Raw genomic sequence first — 24289 nt, forward strand, 5'->3', positions numbered from 1 at the left:
CCAACTTTTGTTAATTTTTTTTTCGGTTTTTATTTTTTTATAGAAAAACTGTCAGTTCCATTTTTTTCAAAATTTTACTGAATGTTGACAACAATATTTTTTGAAAGATGAAAGTTAATTAAAGCCAATATCTCAAAGTTTTGAAAAAGATATTTGAGTCAAAAATAAATTTTTACCAACTTTTATTAATTTTTTTTAGATTTTTATTTTTTATAAAAAAAACTGTCAATTCGATTTATCTCAACATTTTTCAGAATATTGAAAACAATATTTCTTATAAAATAAAACTAGTTTGAAGCCAATATTTCAAATTTTTGAAAAGATGTCTGAATCGATATTCAATTTTCACCAACTTTGAGTAATGTTTTTTTTTAGATTTTTATTTTTTATAAAAAAAACTGTCAATTCGATTTTTCTCAAAATTTTATCAGATGTCAAAAACATTATTCTTCGTTGCACAAAATTGTTTTGGAGATGAAATCATATTTTAGTCGTAAAATTTTGGAGGTGACAAATTTCTTTTTTGTTTTTTCGATTTATTAAAAAAAGTTAAATGGATTTTTTTTTCCTAAATAAACTATTTAGGGTTAACCAAAATGTTCACCTTTTTTCAAACTGCTGTGGTAAAAAAACAACCCACGCAATTTTCTTGAGAGCCCTTTCTGCATCTTTCTGCCTTATTATCTGTATAACAAAATTTATTTGAAATCGATATATCTTCTGGTTCTTGAGCTATGGACAACGAAAAAAAAACGTCGCGAACGTATGGACGTACGTACACACGCACGAACAGACATCTTTCTAAAAATCTTTTATTTTGACTCTAGGGACCTTGAAACGTCGAGAAATGACAAATTTTTCAATTTGACAAATCGGACCCATTACAATTACTTCCTATGGGAAGTTAAAAAAATGGTAGTTTAAGTAGTTTGTGTGCAATTAGTATTGGTGTTCCCCAAGGTTCGGTTTTGGGTCCCTTGCTTTTTCTGATCTTTATTAATTCTATTTTCAATCAGAATTTCAAAGGCAAAATTACAGAATTTGCTGATGATAAGGCCTTTTCATATGGTTGTAGTTCTCTGGTTAATTTAATTTCTGACATTAACTCAGACTTGGATATCTTAAGACGCTGGTTTGCAGTTAATAACATGGTATTAAGTAATAAAACAAAACTAATGTACTTTAGTCTGTCGAATTTCTTCTAACTTAGTTGATTGCGATATATTTTATCATTCCTCAGATTGCCAAAAATTTAAATTAAGTGTAAATGAATCTAATAGTTTTGTCTCAAGGGAGGCCCTGTTCAACTCATTGCTTTCAGATAGAATTTGTGAACACCTTGAAATACCTTGGTGTCATACTTGATAGTAAAATGAATTGGTGCGAACATACATTATCGTTAAAAAATTATTTACTATGTTGCTCCAGTAAATTTTATACACTTGGTTTATATTGTTCGAGAAAAATACTTGTTATGATATACTTTGGTATTGTTCACTCTAAAATTCAGTATGGAATAACCTGTTGGAGAGGGTCTTATAAAAATAAAAACAATCCGCTTCTTGTTCTTCAAAAACATGTTATAAGAATACTTTGTAAAAAAAATCGCTTTCATAATAGTTTTAATTTATTTCAGGAGTTAAAAGTTCTTCCTTTAAGACATCTATACTATTTCAAAGTCTTGAGGGTGTTTTTTTATAAGACGTGGATATTTATCAATAAGAAATAATCCTCGATACAATTTAAGAGTGAATTCTATGAATTTAGTATCTATCCCCTCTTATAAAAAAATTTACTTTCGCAGATTCTTTACTATAGTAGCACCTTCAGTTTTTAATAAATTGCCTTTCTCAATAAGAAGTCTTAGAGTATTGTCCATTTTCACACAAAGTGTAAGATCATGGCTGTGTAAAAAAGTATATAACAAGTTTAAACTCCCCCCAAGGTTAGGTTAGGTTAGGTTATAGTGGCTGTCCAAGATGGAACGGACACACTTAGGCCAGTTTAATGGCCCATTGTGATACCACATGAATCTTGAGGCTTCCTCCTAAGCTCAATGGAACCAGCTTGAGTCCCTTACGAAACGTGAGAGGCTGATTATACCGATATGATTTAGATCGTTTAGATCGTTAAAGAAGAATTCTCCTAGGTAATTCTTGCGTTTTCGAGCTAGAGCAGGGCATGTGCAGAGAAGATGAAGAACCGTTTCTTCCTCTTCCTCGTCCATACAGCTTCTGCAAAAGTCATTTGAGAATACGACTAGTCTGATGGCGTGCTTTCCTATTAGACAGTGTCCGGTTATGACACCTATTATCGAGCTTATATGCGATCTGCTTAGAGAGAGCAGGCACCATGAACGTTTTAAATCCAGTGTTGGCCAGATGTTTTTTGTGACTTGACACGTGGTGATGTTGTTCCACCTGGTGCCTGCCCTCCTCGCAGCGTCTTGCATTAGCAACAGTTTACAAGTAGCGATTGGTATGCCAGTACTTGCCAAACGTGGTAGGATGGGCTGTACTGTACCGTTCCTGGCGAGTTCATCTGTCTTACAGTTACCTGGAATGTCTCTATGGCCCGGCACCCAGCAAAGGTGAATATTAAACTGTTGCGCCATCTCCATTAGAGATGATCGACAGTTATGGACTGTTATAGAGTTTGTAGAGACAGAGCCAAGACAAGACTTCCTTAATCGCCAAAAGTTCCGCCTGGAACACGCTACAATGATTTGGAAGGAGTAATGAGAAACTTAATTTCAGTCGTTCAGAGTACACACCTCCACCAACCCCTTCTTTGGTTTTTGACCCATCTGTGTAAAAATGCATTGACTCATCCTCCAAGAATGTCCTATCCTCCCAAAAAGATCTGTTAGGTATAGAAATCTGGAAATTCCTGTCGAATTGTAGTTGGGGGATGGTGTAGTCTGTGTGCTTTGGAATTGATTCTAAATACCTTAAAATTACGGAGTGGCCAATGTTGTTGTTAGTCCACTGCGACGAAGCATTGAGACGAATAGCAGAGCTTGCAGCTATTTGTTTACTAAATATGTCAAGAGGTGTAAGGTAGAGCAAGGTGTCCAGTGCCGCAGACGGGGTCGTGCGAAGCGATCCGCTTATACATAGGCAGGCTGAACGTTGGACTTTATTTAACTTATCCCTGTTTATACCTTTCTCTAAAGCAGTCCACCATACTGCTACACCGTACGTTAAAATCGGGTTGATTACCGATGTGTATAGCCAATGCGTGATTCTGGGTTGTAAGCCCCATTTTTTACCAATAGCTTTTTTACAAGAAAAGAGAGCTATAGTAGCTTTTTTGACTCTTTCCTAAACGTTGCGTTTCCAATTTAGTTTTTTGTCTAAGACAAGACCTAGGTATTTGGCCTCGTCTGAGAATTTTAATTGGATTCCTTTAATGTAAGGAGGGTTGACAAATGGAATTTTGTATCTCCTCGAAAATAAGACCAGATCGGTTTTGTGTGGGTTAACACCCAGTCCACACCGATCAGCCCAAAGTATTAGTCTGTCTAAGGCGGGTCTACCACGATATCTAGAAATTAATTATCTAGAAAGTAAAAATCTCGAATATGAAAATCTCGAAAACAAAAATCTAGAATGGAAAAAATCTCGAAAACAAAAATCTAGAAAATAAAATCTCGAAATGTTAAAATCTAGAAGAATAAAATCTCGAATGCAAAAATCCAGAATGTATGTTTGAATTTTTGAGGCAAAATTCGCGCGAATTTTAAACATTGCCTCAAAAATTCAAACACGCATTCTGGATAACTTACTTCTCCTTAACAAACTTAAAGTTGACAAGTAAAGTTATCAATCATACAATAACACATTGCTATACATGCACCTTTCTTATTGTTTGCAACTATTTTTCTTGCTCAGAAAATAAAATATTGGGTAAACCCGTGGTGGGTAGTACCCGTGGCATGATGGTTAGTGCGTTGGACTGTCATGCAAGGGATCTGGGTTCAATCCCTGCCTGTGCCACCTTAATTTAAAAAAAAAATAATTTTCGCGGTACTGCCTCTTGCGAGAAATTGAAAAATCCTTCAATAGTAATTCTTGTTATGAAAAAGAGCTTTCTCAAACTAGCCGTTCGGATTCGGCCTTAAATTGTAGGTCCCTTCCATTCCTGACAACAATACTCGCACACAGGAATGGTTGAGAGTTGTAAGTCACTAGGTCCTGGTTCACAACGGGCTGTAACAAAAAAAATTTGGAATTTTTATTTTTTTTCGAGATTTTTTTCTAGATAGAGTCTTTCGAGATTTTCGTTAATTCTGGATTTTTACGGATTCGGGATTTTTGCGTTCTAGATAATTTTTTTTTATTTTCGAGATTTTCGGCATTCGAGATTTTTGGCATTCTAGATTTCGTCATGATCCCGTCTAAGGCATTTTGTAAGAGTTCTTTTAGGATATTAAGATGCTTTCCTGAAACTGCTATAGCAACGTCGTCCGCATAGGCTATCACTCTGAAACCCTCCGCATCCAGACTAGTTAGGATTTCATTCACCACTAGATTCCAGAGGAGAGGGGATAGAACACCACCTTGCGGTGTCCCTCTACTAACGAATCGTCTGCTAGAAGAGTTGCCCAGTTTTGAGTTAATTATTCTGCTAGTAAGCATTAAATGAATTAACTCCCGAAGCGAACTCTCTACATTTAGAGATGTCAGTGCAGAAGTGATTGCAGATGTGTCCACGTTGTCAAAGGCACCTTCGATGTCAAGGAATGCAACCATAGTAAACTCTTTATGATGGAAGGAATATTCGATGGTGCGTACTAAAGTGTGTAACGCTGTTTCCACCGATTTACCCTTACAGTAGGCATGTTGAGACGAAGACAGAAGTCTTGTATCGATACGTGCCCTTAAATGGATATCAATCAATCTTTCCAACTTCCCCCAAAGTGTTTGTACAAATTTAAGAAACAAAAACTGAAGTCGATCTTTCAAGATTGGTCCTCATGAAGAGGTGGTTTTATTGGTTAAGAGTTCCACACTACTTGGTGTCGAATACTGCCGAGTGTCTTTTGAAGATTTCCTCCTGTCAAAAAAAATAGTTTTGGAAGACAAAAACATTAAATATTTTTTAGAACCTCGTTGAATATTTCTTTTTATTCTGCAAAACTAGCAGACTTTGTTCTGCTTCTCCATGAAATCAACATTATACATACATTAAACTTAAAGCAAAAATGTAGGGTACTTTGTTAAGAAAGTCAATATATTTATTGTCAAAAAAGTGCTCATACGCCCCATTGTACCATCAAAAATCGTTTAATGGTTACATTTTTATATGTGTTTGTTCTACACACACGTCCATATCTATTACAAACTTGATAGCAATGTGTGTATTATGTACATACCTTAAACTTTCTTATAATATATTGAAAAAGTTTTCCAAAAAGTTGTGCCATAAATTAGTTTTTGACTTTATCGGATTTCATACAAATAAACTTTAAACATTCAACACAATGTAAACACTGTCTTTTTCCATTTTTGCATTTCTCAAGTTGACTAAGAGTAGTGAAGCAATTTAAATGCAATTTAGTGGAAACTTATGGTGACTCATCTTTCCAGAGACCCTCATCTTTGCAGTCATTTCCGAATCAAACTCCACTCCCCCATACCGTTTCTTCATCATGATATTTATCGATTATATGTAGTCTCTGGTTTCTCATATATTTTTGTTGGCAACAAAAACCATGCAAATATATCCACATATATAGAAGACAACAAAAGGAGTCTTTAACTTTAACCCTTGCACAGTCGGGCGCAAAAAAAAAACAATATGTTGAAGGTATGGTATATACAGTGACTCAGAAAAAGATTTATCAGAGACCACCCAATGGCACCAAATACCGACAACCTCAACCCACCCCCAACCCAAACTAATTGACATCAGACATATCCGCCGGAAAAAAAACAAACGAAAAGGAAAGTTGAAAGTGGGATTTTATCGATTAATCCGCATAGGCTGACATGTATATTGTATACGAGTAGGAAAAGTGTGTGAAAAGCCTTGGAAATGTCAATTAGTTTGAAGAAGAAGTGTTCGGCTTGATAATGGAATTTGAAGGACACAAAAGCTTTTTGCTTTTTAACCCATTTACACTTTATCGAGAAATTAATCAACACCTTGATCGTCATCGTGTATTGTCGTCGTCGTCGTGTCGGTCGGTGGTATCTTCTAGTATTATGTATTAAGAGGATTTCAAAATTCATCAAGATGATGGTTAGTTATTTCTTTTCTATTGTATTTTCAGCATATTGTTTTGTACATTCATCAAATATGTTATGTTACAATATATTGTTCGGATGAACAGATTTTAGGTTCTTGAGAACAGAAGGAGACAATGAGTTAAACGTATTTTGGTTTATTTTTGAACATAACACATTTACGAGTATATCAACAGAAATTCTATAATTGGTTTTGAACTTAAAACAAGTCAATGGCGAATAAATAAGCCAAGGAGATTTTAGATTTATCAACTGTGTTTTACGCTTCTGTAAGGAAGAAGATTGGAAGAATAAAAAGTTAATCTTGAATAAAATTGCATTATAGAAGTTTGAATGGAAGTGGATCAAACCATTTTTCATTTTCTCAAAAAACGTTGTCCTGAACTTGATGGATTTACAGAATTTTTCAATACGCGGTTTTATTTTGATATATGTACATTAATGAAGACAACATTTATTTTTGAGAGAAATCAATTATTTCAAAGAGGAAGGTATGCCATAGAAAACACCAAGACAAAAACCGCTTCAAAAAGTAACACTTTGAGAATGGAAATTCCTTTAAAACAATCATGCTTGGTTTTTCGGGATCCAAATGTAACGATTCGTCTTATTAGGATGATATTTTGATGCATTTCAAGGACATATTCGACATGTTTTTTGTAATTGGCCAGTTTTCATTCTTGTGTTGATTGAACATTTAAAGCTTTAAGACATAAGGCCTTATTCAAAAGATCGACGAGAAAAAGAAAAACCCGGGTTTTCGTAATGCACTACGGGTTACATGGTAGACAATAGACATGTGCATTCAAGAGGACACAAGCGTCCACAGGTTTTCCTCAAAACTCACCTCTGTCTATCAACTCCTGCTCTCACCTCCCCGTGGTGAACATCGGGTGCCTAGTACCTCAACTGGAGATTGGGTTCCAACCCCAGTGGAAAGTTGTTGGGGGCAGTAAACGTGAGAGGGGGGAGGTGTTTCCACTAAGGCACCTCTCCTTATCCAGACGGCAGCAGAGGAATTCCCGAGATGGAATTAACGGTGGCGTCTACAGTTCCAGTAAGGTTGAACTACTTATTGAACACCTTATAGGGCTTCTTCGACTTATTCGGAGCCCAGGCCTATAAGAAGCGGTTTTTTCCGGCTCCCCATCCTTGAAGTTATACTTAGGATCTAGCCCTCCAAGTTGGTGGTTGCGCCGTCGGGGTGACTTCCTGACCACGTAAAAGCCTCATAGTTCGGAAGCACCAACAAACCTCGGATACGGACGGATTTACTGTTGCCAATCTACGAAAACGAATTAAGGACACCGAACTTCAGATATGCATGTGGAATGTTAGATCCCTTAACAGGCCACGTGCGGCCGGAGAATTAGCGGAGGCCCTAGACTGCTATAAAGCAGACATCACAGCCATCCAGGAAATACGATGGGATGGGCCGGGCTAAAAGAGGATGAAAAACTGCGATATTTACTATGGTGACTGCTACCACGAAAACCAACAGCTCTTATTTGGATGCGGCTTCGTCATTGGAGCCAGACTTAGGCAAGAAGTCTTCAGCTATGGGTGCATCAATGAGCGCCTCATGACCATACGCATCAAGACTAAATTCGGCAACATTAGCCTGATATGCGCGCACGCCCCACAGAAGAGAAAGACGACAACACCAAAGATATGTTCTTCGAGCTCCTAGACAAAACATATGAGCAGAGTCCTCCGATATTAAAATAGTCCTGGGCGATTTTAATACCAAGCTAGGAAGGGAAGACATCTTCAGTGGAATAATCAGGAAGAGCAGCCTGCACGGCAACACTTCCGACAACGGATTCAGGCTCATAGATTTTGCTGCGGAGCAAAACTTCATGGTAGCCAGTACGCGATTTCCACACCTCAACATCCACAAAGGAACTTGGACTTCTCCAGATCAATCTACCGTCAACCAAATTGACCATATTGCCATCGTCGCCAGACACACTTCCAGCGTCATGGATGTACGAACTTTCCGAGGAGCTAACATCGACTCGGACCACTACCTCGTTGTAGCCAAGGTAGCGTTTTGTATTTCCAGACCCAAGGCAAAACAGGGAGGTGCTGGGAGAAGGTACAATCGCCAGAGATCGCCAAATCCTTTTCCGACCGAGTTACAAGTAACCTCTCTCGAAATACTCTGCCGCAAACACAATGTATCGAAAACCAGTGGCAACATTGCCAAGATACAATCAGAGAAGCCGCCTCTGATGTGCTGGATTTCAAACAGCCAACAACAAGGAACCCCTGGTTCGATGAGGAATGTCAGCAGGCAAATGCAGCCAAACAACAGGCACGCAAAACGGCGCTGCATAAAAGGACGAGAGCTGCTCATCAGCAGAAGAGGCAAGAGGAACGCCGACTTCTCAGAAGGAAAAATAGAGGGCATGAGAAACGTACGGTCAAAGATGTTGAGAGGTTTAAAAGCAGGAATAAGGTTCGAAAGTTTTATGAACAGGTGAAACGAAATTCACAGGTATATAAACCTAGAACCGAAAACCGAAGAACACCAAATCGACACCCACCATCTTTTCATCGATTTCAAGGCCGCATATGACAGCATCTACAGGGACGAGCTGTATAGAGCCATGTCTAGTTTTGGCATCGCTGCCAAACTCCTCCGTTTGTGCAGGATGACTATGGAGAATTCACGCTGCTCCATAAAGGTTGGAAACAACTTAACAGAACCCTCAATTTCAAAAAAGGTTTTAGACAAGGTGGATGCGCTGTCATGTGATTTTTTTAACATCGTGCTTGAAAGAATAGTGCAGAGCTCACACTTCAACACTAGAATATTTTAGCGTGATGTCAATGGGGCTTTTGTGAGCATTGAGGCAGAGGTGGCAAAAATGGGTTTAACAACACCGACGTCTTAGTCAAAACGTCACCATCGACAGACGTAACTTTGAGGTAGTCAAGGACTTCGTCTACCTAGGCTCCGCTGTAAACACAGAAAACAACACCAGCGTTTCTTTGGACTAAGAAAGCAATTGAGTGGTAAAGTCCTCTCTCGAGGGACCAAAGTGTTGCTATATAAGACCCTTATCATCCCCGTCCTGCTAAACGGTGCAGAATCATGGACTATGACAAAAGCGGATGAAATCACCTTGGGTCGGTTCAAGAGAAAAGTTCTACGAGTGATCTACGGTCCCGTATGCATCGAAGGGGAGTGGAGGAGAAGATGGAACGACGAGATGCACAAAAACGTATAGCAACTTTAAGTTCCTGTTTTTTTTTGTTGATTAAGGCTGCCTGAAGCTTGCTTGAAGTTATTAACAGAAAATAAGAGAAAATTATTTTAATTTTATAGAAATACTTACATTACAAGTCAAGTAAACAAATATTTCTTTTAAAACAAAGCATTCAAAAACAATCTGTCACAATAATAGTGATGAGTCTTTTTAATGTATTCAATTTTACTTCAATTGATAATATTTATGTTTTGTTAATATTTGTGTAGTTTTACTTAAAAATCACCGAAATTAAAGTTGAAACACTTAAAAGATAACCTACGTGTTTTTTTTCTTAGTTTTTCTCCAATTTATATCTTAATCACTTAATGTCTTACTTATTTCTATCGATTTGCTCAAGTTTTACATATCGATAACATTTAATATCCCATCTTTCGAGATATTTGATAGATGTCGACATCCAAGAAGTATGCAATCAAATTTTGTTGAATTTGAAGCAGAAACGAAGAAATAAACAAAAACGAAATGCGATAAGAATGCCAAATATCGTTTTCGCACAGTTTCTTTCGTTTTTGAAAAACGAACAATCGCTTTCGTTTCGTTTATTACAGAATCTGGCCCCTGCATTTTTAGTAAAAGAGTAGTTTCAACTTGTCAAATGTCAAAATTTGACAACTTAAAGTGTAACACCTGCCCAAATAGCGGGATATTCAAAAGAAATCTCTTATTTGAAACTCCTTTGGTTACAAGAGCTTCGACGACATTTATTCATGCTTCAATGACTGCACTGTTCTGTAGGCACATAAAATCCAAAGAAACAAAAGTATGAGTATAAAACTTACACCGGGTGCATATTTTAACTTGGACGCCGCGTCGCCACCGCCGACATCCCAAAGTTTTGTTTATAACCACGCAACAATAATACCTTCACCTATATTTTTATATAATTAATTGTCTTCATGGAAAATTGTCCCGTTTTTTCCATCAAACACGTATGACTACTGAAAATTGTAAACAAAAAAAAAAAATAAGTAAAAATGAACTTCCTCTGCACACCTGTTCCAAAGAACGGAACCTTTTAACTTATTTCTTTATTTTTTAGCACGTGACATTGCCATCATCGAATTCGAATCCAAAAAGAAAAGACTATATACCGAAGTAAATAAATGCAGAAATCCAATTTTGGTACTGCTAAGGTTAAGAATAATATTGTTATTCTCCAGACGAATTAATAATAATGTATTTATATAGTTTCTCATTATTGTTTATGGTTTGATGACGTATGCACATTGAGACTTTTAATTTTTGAAATGCTGAACACGTTTTTTATCAATCATTCAACACACATCACATTCATTTATTAACAAAACAATTTTTAGTGAATAGAAAACTATCACTGTTTTGCCACCTGCAATTTAAGGGTTGAATACACTATTATTGATATTTCTATGCCTAATTTGGGTAACAAAAGGGTGTTCAGGAGCGCATATATATTGAAACCCAATTAACTGTCAAATAAATTGACAGGTCTTTAGTATAGACACGAATCTTTAGGAAAAAGTTGTGAATTTTGACATATGCGAATTGCGTACATTTTTACTTTTCATTTATAAAAGCGATAGTTGATAGATAAATACTATGTCAACAACAAACGAGTATAATTTCAAATTTTATATTAATTCGCTAGTTTGTGAAATGCGAATTTTAAATATACTTTTGACAGTTCGTAATGTTTATTTGTGCATCAGACTTTAATTAAAAACTCAACTGTTAACTGTCACATTCCATGAACAAAACTTTTTCTTGCTATCGATACCGGATTTAGGTTTGACAGTTAGCACAACAAGCGTTGTTGGTCCATTAGCAAATATTTAAACAAATTACTCTTGTTATGTTAATTAATTTAAGAAGTTTGTTTTTGTAAATTTGAAGAAAAAAATTATTAAAACATTTGTGACAAGTAAAAATAATTTTCTTTTGTTTTTGTTTTTTTTGAATATCTTTTAAATGTGAATTTTTAGTTGCTGACACATGGAAATTTACTGTTTACTACTTTGATTTGATAGGATTTTGAAATGCATCACTTGTAAAATATATCTTCATCACTTCTTTGGGAATTAAAGCATTGAAAGTATTGAATTATGTCAGAAAAAACAATATAATTTCAAATTTTATATTAATTCGCTAGTTTGTGAAATGCGTATTTTAAATTTACATTTGACAGTTTGTGATATATATTGTGCATCGTTATTGTGCATCGGGCTTTAAATAAGTACTCTCTCTCATTGAAACTGAAGTATTGAATTCTGTCAGCACAACGAATATAATTTCAAATTTTATATCAATTCGCTAGTTTGTGAAATGTGCATTGCGAATTTACATGTGACAGTTCGCACCGTTCATTAGTATTTAAATAAGTAAGAAATCAGATCTGAACTGTCAAATAAATTTCCTTTAATGAAATGTAAATATAAAATTTAACTTGAATGTAAAAGAATTTTTAATTCACCAGGTTGTGTAACACTGTTTTATTGACAGTATTTGACAGTTCACAAAATTCACGCTTTTAGTCGGTTATAAAATAAAATGTATCAAAAAAGCTTGTTATTTCAACAAATGCTAGACAAGTTTATGATTAAATTTGAAGAAAATTGTAGAATTGTTATAAAAATGTCAATTGCATGGATGTGATGGCTACTTAAGTTTTGTACCGTACTTATATTTTTGACATGTATGAATTTTAAGAAAAGTCACATTATTTTAGAATTAGTGTTTGTGGTTAGGTTATTGTGCAAACAGAAAGCGGGAAAATATAGAACGAGTGTGAGAGAACGATTTCAGAAAAAAAGCGAATAGGAAAATTGCAAGTTATATCTTTTAAGGTTGTTGGGTGAGGCCCTAGTTCACACAGGACTGTAGCGCCACCTTAAGTAAGCAAGTAAGTATCTAAAATGTTAGATTAAATTTACATTTGACATTAGGGAATGACGTGTAATTACTGCTCTCTCCTGATTAAACGGACCTTAATCCGGTAAATTTTTACAATTCGGTCGACATCGACATAAACGAAATAAAAACAATAGAGACAAATTGTAATCAACCCAATGTTTAAGTCAAAGTATTTAATAATAGTTACAAATTTGATTGAAAACGGTGAACGCGAACAGGTCTTAAGATTGACAGTTTGTAGAAAAAACAACATGACCACATATCAAAATCGGGAAAACGGGCTAAAGAAGTTGAAATGGCAGATATCACGATAATGGTTCACCATTTCAAAGAACCTAATGTTAAGATCGAAGCATTTTGCTTTATTGATAAATTTTCTAAATATTCAGCTACTTTTAATATTTTAATCATTTCCTAATTTCAATTTATTACAAACGGTTCATATGAACAAGTCTTAAAAGTGACAGTTCTTGATAAAAAAAAACATAACAAACAAACCTAAATCTGGAAAACTGACTTATTTATTTGAAATGCAGAAAACTAATATGAACAAGTCTTAAAGGTGACAGTTCTTGAAAAAAAAACATAATAAACAAATCTAAAACTGGAAAACTGATTTATTTTTTTGAAATGCAGAAAAATAATATGAACACGTCTTAAAAGTGACAGTTCTTGAAAAAAAAAAATAAACAAACCTAAATCTGAAAAACTGACTTATTTATTTGAAATGCAGAAAAGTAATATGAACAAGTATTAAAAGTGACAGTTCTTTAAAAATAAAAACATAACAAACAAACCTAAATCTAGAAAACTGACTTATTTATTTGAAATGAAAAAAAACTAATATGAACAAGTCTTAAAAGTGACAGTTTTTGAAAAAAAAAACATAATAAACAAACCTAAATCTGGAAAACTGACTTATTTATTTGAAATGTCAAATATTCAGAACTCATAGCTGAAAACTAATCGGTTTAAAATTTGTAATCAATATGTTCCAGGTACAAACAACTATTTTTTGACGTTAGGCAAAAAGGGCTTAAGTCAGAAACTGGTCGCACAGACCCAATGAACTTAAGGCATTATTATAAAAATGTTGTCAAAAGACAAAATCAACACGATATTTAGCAGTGTCTAGACTCTAGTTGTTAATATTAGAGACAAAAATGGTCGTTCCAACAAATCAAACCCTATAATTATTTTTTTTAACTTAAGACCTTTTTATTTGCATTTCCTAAGGAAAATTTCACTAAAAAATAATCTAAAATAATAATCTAATAGACTAAAAGTTAATTTCGAGGCTTTGATCATAGAATTCATGATGTAATTTTCTTCCAACCACATCGATTGGTCATATTGTCTGTGATCTCATTGACATGAAACACAAAGTTATTAAAACTCATAAATATTAAAAACGACAACAATATATCTTTTCTTTAGCTTGAGTCAGACTTAAGTCATAAGCTTTTCTCAATGAGCAAAGGTAGGTGGTATACACCTCTTTTCTACAAGCTACAAGAATGCAATTTGTATAAATTCTTTTATTGTTTGTTGTCAATAAAAAAACTACTAAAATATAAAACCTGTTTCAAAAAAAAAAGTTGCTACCAAAAGAGCAAAAGCTGTACATTGAATCAAATATAATGACATCATATAAAAATGAATTTAACCATTTCGTTCTCATTTCCAGTTTGAAGATAAAAAAAACATGTTTAATAAACATAAACTAATGCTCTCTGATAGAAGGTCTACTCCCCGTATGCTGACCGAACTTGAATATTTGCCATGAGCCCGAACCGACCGATAGCCCACATTAAAGACACATCAACGTGCGATGACATAACCCTGCTATCGATCGAAAATTTGACTGAAACTTAAGAGTCATCATCAGGCTTAGGGTGCGTTCGATTTTATATACAAACGTCAAACATATATGTTTGTGTAAGAGGATTCAAAGTAGGTATATTTTGATTTCCTGTTTTTTATGGAATTCAAGTTGACTGCGATTCTATAAATGTCTGCGGGCACATATTCCTCAAACCATAATGTCTTAGAAATTCAATATCCTTTACATCCTTCCAAAATAAACAAATAATGTCATACTCATCATCACAAAAGTCACCACCTTCATGATGAATAGGTAAACAAAAATGTGTGTTACCAACTCGATAATTTTTTTTTAAATAAAGTGGTGACATGCATCAAGTCTTTATTAGTCATTTTTTATTAGTTAAAAATGTTAAATTGAAACTACTGTGCTTATTTAAGTACTATGATTTGTTTAAATGAATTCAAATGCACGTAGATTTTTATTTTATGTATTATATTGAAGTATTAAAAGTCGTCATCGTTGTTTTTAAGTGGAAATTGCGCAAGATTATCAAAACCAATATAAATTAATTCAGCATTTTGTTGTTTTTTTTTTTTTTCTTTTTTATTGAAAATCAAGTCTGTCTGTGAAGAATTTATACTTCTAAATATACACTACAGATCTTTTGATTAAACTCATTTGAAAAAACGTATTTTATGGTTTATTTATTGTTACGGAACACAATCATAGGAATTGGTTTATTTAACGGTTTTTTACTAAATAGCTCTAAATTAAGGTTAAACTTAGTCATCCCAATAAATCAAACGCGACTTTCATTAATTGACATTTGACAAGGTCGATACTGTGTTTCGGTCAAAAAAGTGTTATATGACATGTGTCAGAATAAAGTTGGACTGCTGTAAGGTAATTGGTTTTAGCTCTTTATCTAGTATGACATTAAAAACTGAGACTCAGATTAATGATTGGAAAAATGAGCTCTAAAGAAAATATAAATTGCTAAGAATAAATTAAGTTTGTGATTTCAATAAGAGGTTTTATTTTGAATAGATTATTAAGTGCGTAAATGTCACTATGATAGCTGTCATATTTTGGAAATAGAGCGATGCACGTTTAAAAATGCATTCAAATTGTTGAAAAGTTAATAAAGGGTGATTTTTTTGAGGTTAGAATTTTCATGCATTAGTATTTGACAGATCACGAGGGATTTCAGACATGGTGTCAAAGAGAAAGATGCTCAGTATGCTTTGACATTTTATCATGAAAAGACTTACTAACGAGCAACGCTTGCAAATCATTGAATTTTATTACCAAAATCAGTGTTCGGTTCGAAATGTGTTTCGCGCTTTACGTCCGATTTATGGTCTACATAATCGACCAAGTGAGCAAACAATTAATGCGATTGTTTCGCACTCAGTTTACTTTATTGGACATTAAACCAACCACACGAATGCGTACAGTGCGTACAGAAGAGAATATTGCGTCTGTTTCTGAGAGTGTTGCTGAAGACCGTGAACTGTCGATTCGTCGCCGTTCGCAGCAATTGGGTTTGGTTATTCGACCACATGGAAGATTTTACGCAAAGATCTTGGTGTAAAACCGTATAAAATACAGCTCGTGCAAGAACTGAAGCCGAACGATCTGCCACAACGTCTAATTTTCAGTGAATGGGCCCTAGAAAAGTTGGCAGAAAATCCGCTTTTTTATCGACAAATTTTGTTCAGCGATGAGGCTCATTTCTGGTTGAATGGCTACGTAAATAAGCAAAATTGCCGCATTTGGAGTGAAGAGCAACCAGAAGCCGTTCAAGAACTGCCCATGCATCCCGAAAAATGCACTGTTTGGTGTGGTTTGTACGCTGGTGGAATCATTGGACAGTATTTTTTCAAAGATGCCGTTGGACGCAACGTTACGGTGAATGGCGATCGCTATCGTTCAATGCTAACAAACTTTTTGTTGCCAAAAATGGAAGAACTGAACTTGGTTGACATGTAGTTTCAACAAGATGGTGCTACATGCCACACAGCTCGCGATTCTATGGCCATTTTGAGGGAAAACTTCGGAGAACAATTCATCTCAAGGAATGGACCGGTAAGTTGGCCACCAAGATCATGCGATTTGACGCCTTTAGACTATTTTTTGTGGGGCTACGTCAAGTCTAAAGTCTACACAAATAAGCCAGCAACTATTCCAGCTTTGGAAGACAACATTTCCGAAGAAATTCGGGCTATTCCGGCCGAAATGCTCGAAAAAGTTACCCAAAATTGGACTTTCCGAACCACCTAAGACGCAGCCGCGGTCAACATTTAAATGAAATTATCTTCAAAAAGTAAATGTCATGGACCAATCTAACGTTTCAAATAAAGAATCGATGAGATTTAGCAAATTTTATGCGTTTTTTTTTTAAAAAGTTCTCAAGCTCTTAAAAAATCACCCTTTATGAAAATGGCGAACATCTGCAGCCACAGTTCGCAGTAGTTCATAGTTTCCTGACCGTGTTATTCCCCGAAAAGTCCACGTAGAACAGTCTTCGGAGAGTGAAAGAGTTTTCTTTACCAGAACACCCAGCTTTATCGATCTTTTTCTTTTCATTTAAACGAAGTAATTGACACAACTTTGAAGCCCTGAACGCACTCAACGAAAAGAAAAATACAATTCTTTTCATAACTAAAAAAGAAAAACGCCGAAATTGACAGATTAGTGTTGCAGTTGTGAAAATGAAGAGTGTAAAGTAGAGAAGTGAAAGGATGGATGGCAAAAGAGTCGTCCATTTATAAAAGGACACTATAATTTTTCCAGATGGTAAACAACATAACAGATCAAATTTTACACATCAATAAAACATGGAAAAAAAAAATTTGCAAAAATTTGATCATAATCGGCCACCGCGATTTTGTCATATGCTTCTGGAAGATTTTTCTTTGCCAGAGCAACCGGCTTCACCCGCCATTTTAGTTATTTTGAGATTCGTTTCCTCATCTAATATGTTTAAAATTTATTTTGTGCAGCTTTTAACAAAATCCATTTTTGTTTCTATAACTACCCAGAAACCGTCATCTGAACGTACACAACTTTAGCTCAACAAAAATAGGAACACAATTTTCACAGTTCAAATATTTTTCAAAATTAAAAAGAAAAACGTCGAAATTTACAGATTAGTGTTGTAATTGTGAAAAGGATGAGTTTGAAGTATTAAGTGAGGATTAGAAATGTAATAACAGATGGGGAAATAGTTGTCCCTCTATTAAGAACGCCATGATTTTTACCGGTGGTAAAAAATATCAACTCTATTTTGACGTTTGAAAAGCAAACAGATCAAATAATAGACGTCAATAAACAAAGCCTTCAAAAATGCACTATAAAATAAGATAATGAAAACAGTGATCTTAATCAATAGATCTGTAATGTAAATACATAGCTCCCCCTTAGTGATCTTGATAAAAGGAGAAAAAAGTTTATCACTATTTTTTTTTTCTTTTTTATTGTTTTTGATTTATGCTAACTTTTCAAATCGTTAAAAAATATTTTAATATACGAAATAGTGATCTAATGCGATATTTTAATTAATCAATATGTCGTCATCACAAGATTGAGAACAGAATTCTATCTCATTTTTCAATGATTAATCATTATTATAAATAATTTGTAATTTTTGTATTATCAAATAACCTTCATATTAAAATTGTTTATGAATGAAAATGATGATACGAATTTGATTAAAATGCATCTTAAAACTTGAAAGTGACATTTGAGACAGAAATGACATACAAAAGATGATCTCCAGCGAAATCAGGAAGCTGTAAATAACATTTAAAAAAGCTAAGAGCTAATTTAATTTGTTTGTGTCATAAAAAATAAACTATATTTAAAAAAGCAATTTAAATGAATATAACTGTACAATTATGTTTCATGTTTCTTGACTTCGTTCAGTGACGTTTGGTCAGTTTTAATTAATTTGAATTTATGATTCTTTCTAAAAAAAAGAAACAGAATTAGAAAAAGAAAAAGAAAGAATCAGGTTTCCTTTTCCGGGCAAATTTAAATCATTTTATACACAATCAACGGGAGACTTGTCAAAATCACTTGTCATATAGAATATCACAACTTCTTCAGACAAACTTCTTTTTGACATTTCTCTCTCTATGACAGTATGATTGATTTGGTTAGACGAGAAGAAAAATGATTTTTATTTGCTCTGTTTAATAAATTGAAAATAAACTGCAGGATGATGCGGAAATATAAAAAAAACAACAGGAAATCAAGAATATGATGGATGCTGCACTTCAGCGAAATATACGGATTAAGAAGAACCTACAAAACTAAACGTTTTTTTAATCATATAAGACGAAAGGGTTGGGTTTAAAAAGAGTATAGAAATTGAAATTAAAATATAAGAATTAAGTTAATTTATTCTGAATTTCCTGGATAGGTCTGTTTAACAGTTTCAATTACTATATTAAACTATTGTGATCGATGAAAGGCATTTTAGTGACATTTGAACAAAAGGATACCATTTTGTTTTGATTTTGATACATACAGTAAACTCAACGAAAGTGCTCATGATACTCAAAGCTTTTGAACGAAAAGTCCTCAAAAATTAGTTTCAATTTTGTTTTGTATATATATAGCGTTTTCTAACGATGACGAGATGATTTTGACAGCTCGTGGCGGACATATTGTTCCTCCTATACTTTCTGTCAAAATATCTTCTTTTAATCAATCACTAAAGACAAATACTCATGGCAAGTAACAGCGTTGATAAAAACTTGCAAATGCTAAAACTTTATTATAAAAATGGGTGTTTTTTTGCAATTCAACTTTGGTAGGTAACATCTGTATGTCAACGATGATCTGCTGAAAGCATCGCTACTGTTCGTGAAAGAGTGGAGCAGAATCTGAGAGGAACAGTGTAAGCACTAGGAAGAGGAGAGAGGGTTTAAACGGAGATATCGGTGCACATTGGTTTTGAATTCCTGAATATTGCAATGACTAGGAAAGACAGAGTGTGGTAAGGCATTCCACATTCGCGTAGTACGGCAAAAGAAAGAATCTCTGTACTTGACAGAACGACCGAAGTTGGGCTCGAGGGTATACTGATGAGCATTCCTAGAAGCGCGAGTATTACGGTTGAACTGTTTAAGGGGAGGAATGCAAGAGGCTATTTCACTAGAGCATAAGCCGTTAAAATAACTGTAAAAAAGGGTCAGACAAGAGACCTTACGACGATGTTCAATCGAATTTAATGAACTTATGATGATATTATCATCTATCAATTTAAATGCTCTACGTTCAATACTATCCAAGAGGCTTAAGTAAGTTGCAGGAGCACCAGCCCAGAGATGCAAGTGCCATCCACGGATAATGGCAAAGGGGGTATATCTTGCTTTAACGATACAAGACAGCATTGGGTTTTCGAAGCATTAAATTCCACGCAGTTTTTTAACCCCCATTGAACAATGCTGTTTAGGTCGGAATTTAATGAGCTTATCATATTTTGTCGTTGCAGTTCCACATCCGAAGAAGAGGGATGTAAGTCTGAAAACGAATATGAAAAGCTAAGAGTACTATCGTCAGCGAAACATTGTAATGGATTAGATGTTGCAGACAGAAGATCATTAATAAAAATGAGAAAGAGTGTTGGAGATAAAACAGAGCCCTGGGGCACACCAGCATTTATTTTATGGTTTTCAGACTTGAATCCATCCAATACTACTTGTATTGAATGATCAGAAAGATAATTACTAAGCAGGGATTCATGAAAACCAAATGCACGATAAGAGAGCCTGATGCCAAACCCTATCAAATGCTTTAGAAATATCAAGAGCAATAATCTTACTTTCTCCAAAACGATGTAAAGATTTGCTCCACTGTTCGGTGAGATGAGCCATGAGATCATCAGTGGACCTATTGCTACGAAAGCCATATTGACGGTCATTAAGAAGCTTTCGATCTTCAAGATATTTCTTGAGCTGATAGTTAATCAGCGTTTCCATGACTTTGGAAAGAAGGGGCGTAAGTGCAATCGTTCGGTAGTTAGAGGGTGAGGAAGATTCGCCTTTTTTGGGAATAGCCTGGACAAATGCCTTTTTCCATCCGCTCGGAACGAGACCTGAGGAGTAGGACCGATGAAAAAGCTTACGCAGTGGTTTTGCCAGTGTTGAAGAACACCTCTTCAGAACAATAGCGGGGATACCATCCGGACCAGCGGATTTATGTGTGTTTATATCTCTTAGGATTCTTGCCACATTACGAGTGCGAAAAAAGATTGGTCCCAGAGAATCACTAACTCGCTCAAGTACAGGCGGAATCTGAACTTCTAACACTCACTGGCAGCGGCGAACTGCCTAGCAAAGAGATTATCTTTCTCTAAAGACATAACAAAAGGAATGTCGTTGACAACGAGCGTAGGAACCGAAGAAGAGGAACAATTCTTCATGATTTTACAAATGACCAAAAACTTGTACTGCCTTTGGGACATTGCAGTATTTTTTGCCGTAACTTTTGCTCATGTAAAAATTTGGTCCGTCGAATATGGGCGTTTCAGACTTTCCTGGCTTGTTTGAACTTTTTCCGACTTTCCTCAGTACGGTTGCCTTTATAGCAACGGAAACTAACCTCTTTGGCCCTAATAACCTTTTTACAGCTAGCATCCAAGCAACCAAGCGTTTTCTTTGGGACTGATACTTTTAACCCTGTTCGGTATAAAAGTTCTCATTCCCAGGAGAATTAAACTTGTAATCATATCAGCTCTGGCGACAACGTCACTATCGAGCAAGCATAGTGACCAGTTAAAGATCCTGAAGTAATTATTGAGATGGATTTCTCGTATTGCCAAACGGTTCTCTTAGGAGCTCTTTCTTTAACTGAACAGTTTTAACACGAGAAATTTGCTGATATAACATAATGGTCAGATGTGCCTAGAGGAGATAGAACACTAACAGTGTACTTATGAGGGTCAGAGGTAAGAAACAAGTCAAGAGTGTTTTCTGCTCGACCTTCAACGTCCGATATTCGGGTGGGCACGTTGACTAGCTGAGTTAGGTGGTTCAACTCAGCGAAGATTTCTGCACACACTCCATCGAGTGTTGTATGGCCTGAATGTTGAAGCCATGAAGAATTGTGTACATTGAAATCGCCCGTAACAACGATTTCAGTGCAAAGATAGGACGAAACAATTCTTTGGATGGAATCAGACAAAGCATCAAATTCACGAGAAGTTGATACTCTGTCTAAATTTGGGCTTCGATAAAGGAAGCAGTAGTGAATGATTTGCTTACTAACGGAGAATTTAAACCACATATTGCTTTTTTATATGAAGTTTTTGTGGTTAAAATGGACCTCATCCACAAAGATTAGTATCCGGATCATTGTATCAATTCCAAAGACCCAATCGGAGAAAATGGGATGTTATTGGTGATCCAACTGGCTTGAGTTCTTTTGTAAACTGAACGTAACAAGACTTAAGACCTAATTCGTAATAAAAAATACGGTGTAATGACATCTGTCAAATTTCTAATGAAAAACCTGGGGTATTGAAGCGAGTATCGTTAAATTCCTTCTTATGTCAAATATCAAAAGATTAAAGCTTCAAAGTTGACACTTGGTTGCCCTAAAATGCGGAATATTCAAAATGAAACGACATTTGTCATTATTTGGTGTAATAGTTGAAGAAAATGATGAGATAAGATGCAATAAAATACGACAAATTACAAAACCTATTGATAACCTATATACACACATTTTCTTGTGTCTTTTATTTAAACCGCCCATCAAAAGATTATAAAAAAAAACTTTACTTCAAACAAAAATATAAACTATTTCCCACCCCTTTTCTCATGTGAATTCATGAATTTAACATGTGAAACATCAAAACCCAATTCCTCATAAACTCGAACAGACCCAATTTGTACAGTGCCAATTAATCAGGAATGTTTTTTTCTTTTTTTTTTAACCACATCACACCTATGAACTTAGTTTAAGAAAATAAAGTATAAGTGTACCTAATAATAATACAAGACTTCACGATATCATTTTGAGGATAGAATCTGGCAGGCATTTAAAAAATGAGAACAAAACACTAAGCGGCGACATCGACACAGTTCGAAAATAGCCGGTTTATTTTTGGAATTTCTTGTGATGTTGTTGGTGGTGATAGTTGTGGTTGGTGTTCCCAATTAGACCTCTGTCTACATGTTTCGAATTGTGCCAGTTCGCAATCACAACTTGGATGTTTCTGTTTTTAGTTTGTTTTTCTTATTTCAATATGTAGGTTTTGTAATAAATATAAAATTGTGGCAACAGTTGGTTGTGGACAAATATTTTAAAAAGGTGGTTTCACGAGGAAGAAACTAAAATTAAATATCTGTAATCGTTGATGGATGTTGTTGTATTTTAGTTTAAGAATTCAAACTAATAATAAAAACATCCAGGAATGGAATTTTAAATTGTATGTTTTAAATTGTTAATAATGTTAAAAATTTAAAAGACTTACGTAGGGTCAGGTTGTCCTTCGGCTTCACATTCAATAATAAATGGTTTGTCACTTTCTTTTGATTGTTGGGCAACTTTGAAAAGAAGTTCATCTGTGGGAGGTTGCTTAATAATACGTGGGGGTGAATTTGCTGAAAGAATTAAAAAAGGAATATTAAATAAAAAAATAAAATAAAATTATTTTCACTAAACTTTAGACTTAGTTCTATTTTTTTAGTTTTATTTTTTAGTTAAGGTTTGGGACGTTTTTGATGCAGAAAAAAACTTTTAAGAAAACTTAGAACGAGTAGTAGAGTTAGAGATTGTTTCTTAGGGAAGAAGGACTGATGTGGAAGTCAAAGGTGTTATGCGGTATTTTAGCTAAGCGTAGCACTCTTGAAATAGGTTTAAATAAGTGGTAATTTCGATGGTGATGTGGAAGGCGGAAGAAAGGGACATATCTACAGTATCGTGGATTAGTGTAAATTGGAGTTTTCTAGTAGAAATGGTGAGTCTATATTCCCTGCCAAAAGCTGGTATAAAAAGAGGATATCAGGGACTTCATGGCGTTTTTGGACGGTCTTCAAAGGAAGACCGCTGAGTGTAAATCGAAAAAATCTGCCTTTATTTATTTATTTTGCTTAATACAAGCTATCATAACTTAACTTAACGGAACACTAGCTTAACATTTTTTTTTGTGCAGTTCTTGTTATCAGTTTTCAACATTAATTCATGTGGACCCTCAGGCCGACATAAAAGCTCTTTAATGTACAAGAACTAACAATTTTGATTTTATTTGACTTAAAATTACAAGGAATTCGGACTCAAAAAGAAAAAAAGTAAAGGGTATCTTTCAAATGGGATCCGGAAATGTTGAAACCGAAGACTACTACAGCGTTGCAGTGACGAAGAATTCTGGACATTGGTTCAAAGTGCCCGTAATTAGTGCGGCGATGAGGGATATAGAAAAGGGAAACAGATCACAGATTTCGAGGGTTGGTGTTAAGATGAATATCACTCAGGAGTGCCGGGAAAATATATTCCCCATTAACAATTGGTGAGCAAATAATATATCACGTTTTTGCGTCCAATATATAAGGGCTGCAAACCTATCCGTTTTAGCCGATCGGCATAAGGAGGCAAGTTGGATGTATCATCCCAGGGGAGGCCACGTAAGGCAAACCGAACGAAACGTCTTTCAACATTTTCAGTTCTGAGTGAATGGTTTTCATAAAAGGGAGACCATACTTGGCGTGCATATTCAAGATGAGGACGGACAAGGGAAATGTAAAGCGCATAGGGGTTAGAAAATTCTTTTGACCATCTCTTAATAAAACCGATCTATTAATAATTTGGTCAAAATGGGAATGGAAATTCAGGTGTTTGTCACACATAATACCAAGATCTCTAATAGAATCGACTACGTTGACGCCGTCATTAAGGAAGTAGTATACTCTATGAGATAGGATTTGTTTGCGCAAAAAGGTCATTTGTTTACATTTACCTACATTTAACTCCAGAAAATTATGCATGCACCAAACAAAAAAGATATTAAGATCATTTTGTAAAAGTAAGGAATC

The 24289-nt window shown here is 34.9% G+C and overlaps 1 protein-coding gene across 5 annotated transcripts in view; it reads right to left on the reverse strand.

Moving 5' to 3' along the window:
• Nucleotides 1-24289, reverse strand: part of LOC129947505 (neuroglian-like) — a 170438-nt gene that overhangs the window by 59734 nt on the left and 86415 nt on the right. For all 5 annotated transcript variants that reach the window (XR_008781724.1, XR_008781725.1, XM_056058091.1 and 2 more), the window contains one exon: nucleotides 22732-22861. Coding sequence is in view for 3 of the 5 variants with exons in the window: in XM_056058091.1 (XP_055914066.1) it covers nucleotides 22732-22861 (130 nt within the window). In the remaining 2 variants the exon portion in view is untranslated. The remainder of the gene's footprint in view (nucleotides 1-22731; nucleotides 22862-24289) is intronic.

Source organism: Eupeodes corollae, chromosome 2 (genome assembly GCF_945859685.1).
Source record: "Eupeodes corollae chromosome 2, idEupCoro1.1, whole genome shotgun sequence".
Classification (NCBI taxonomy): Eukaryota; Metazoa; Arthropoda; class Insecta; order Diptera; family Syrphidae; genus Eupeodes; species Eupeodes corollae.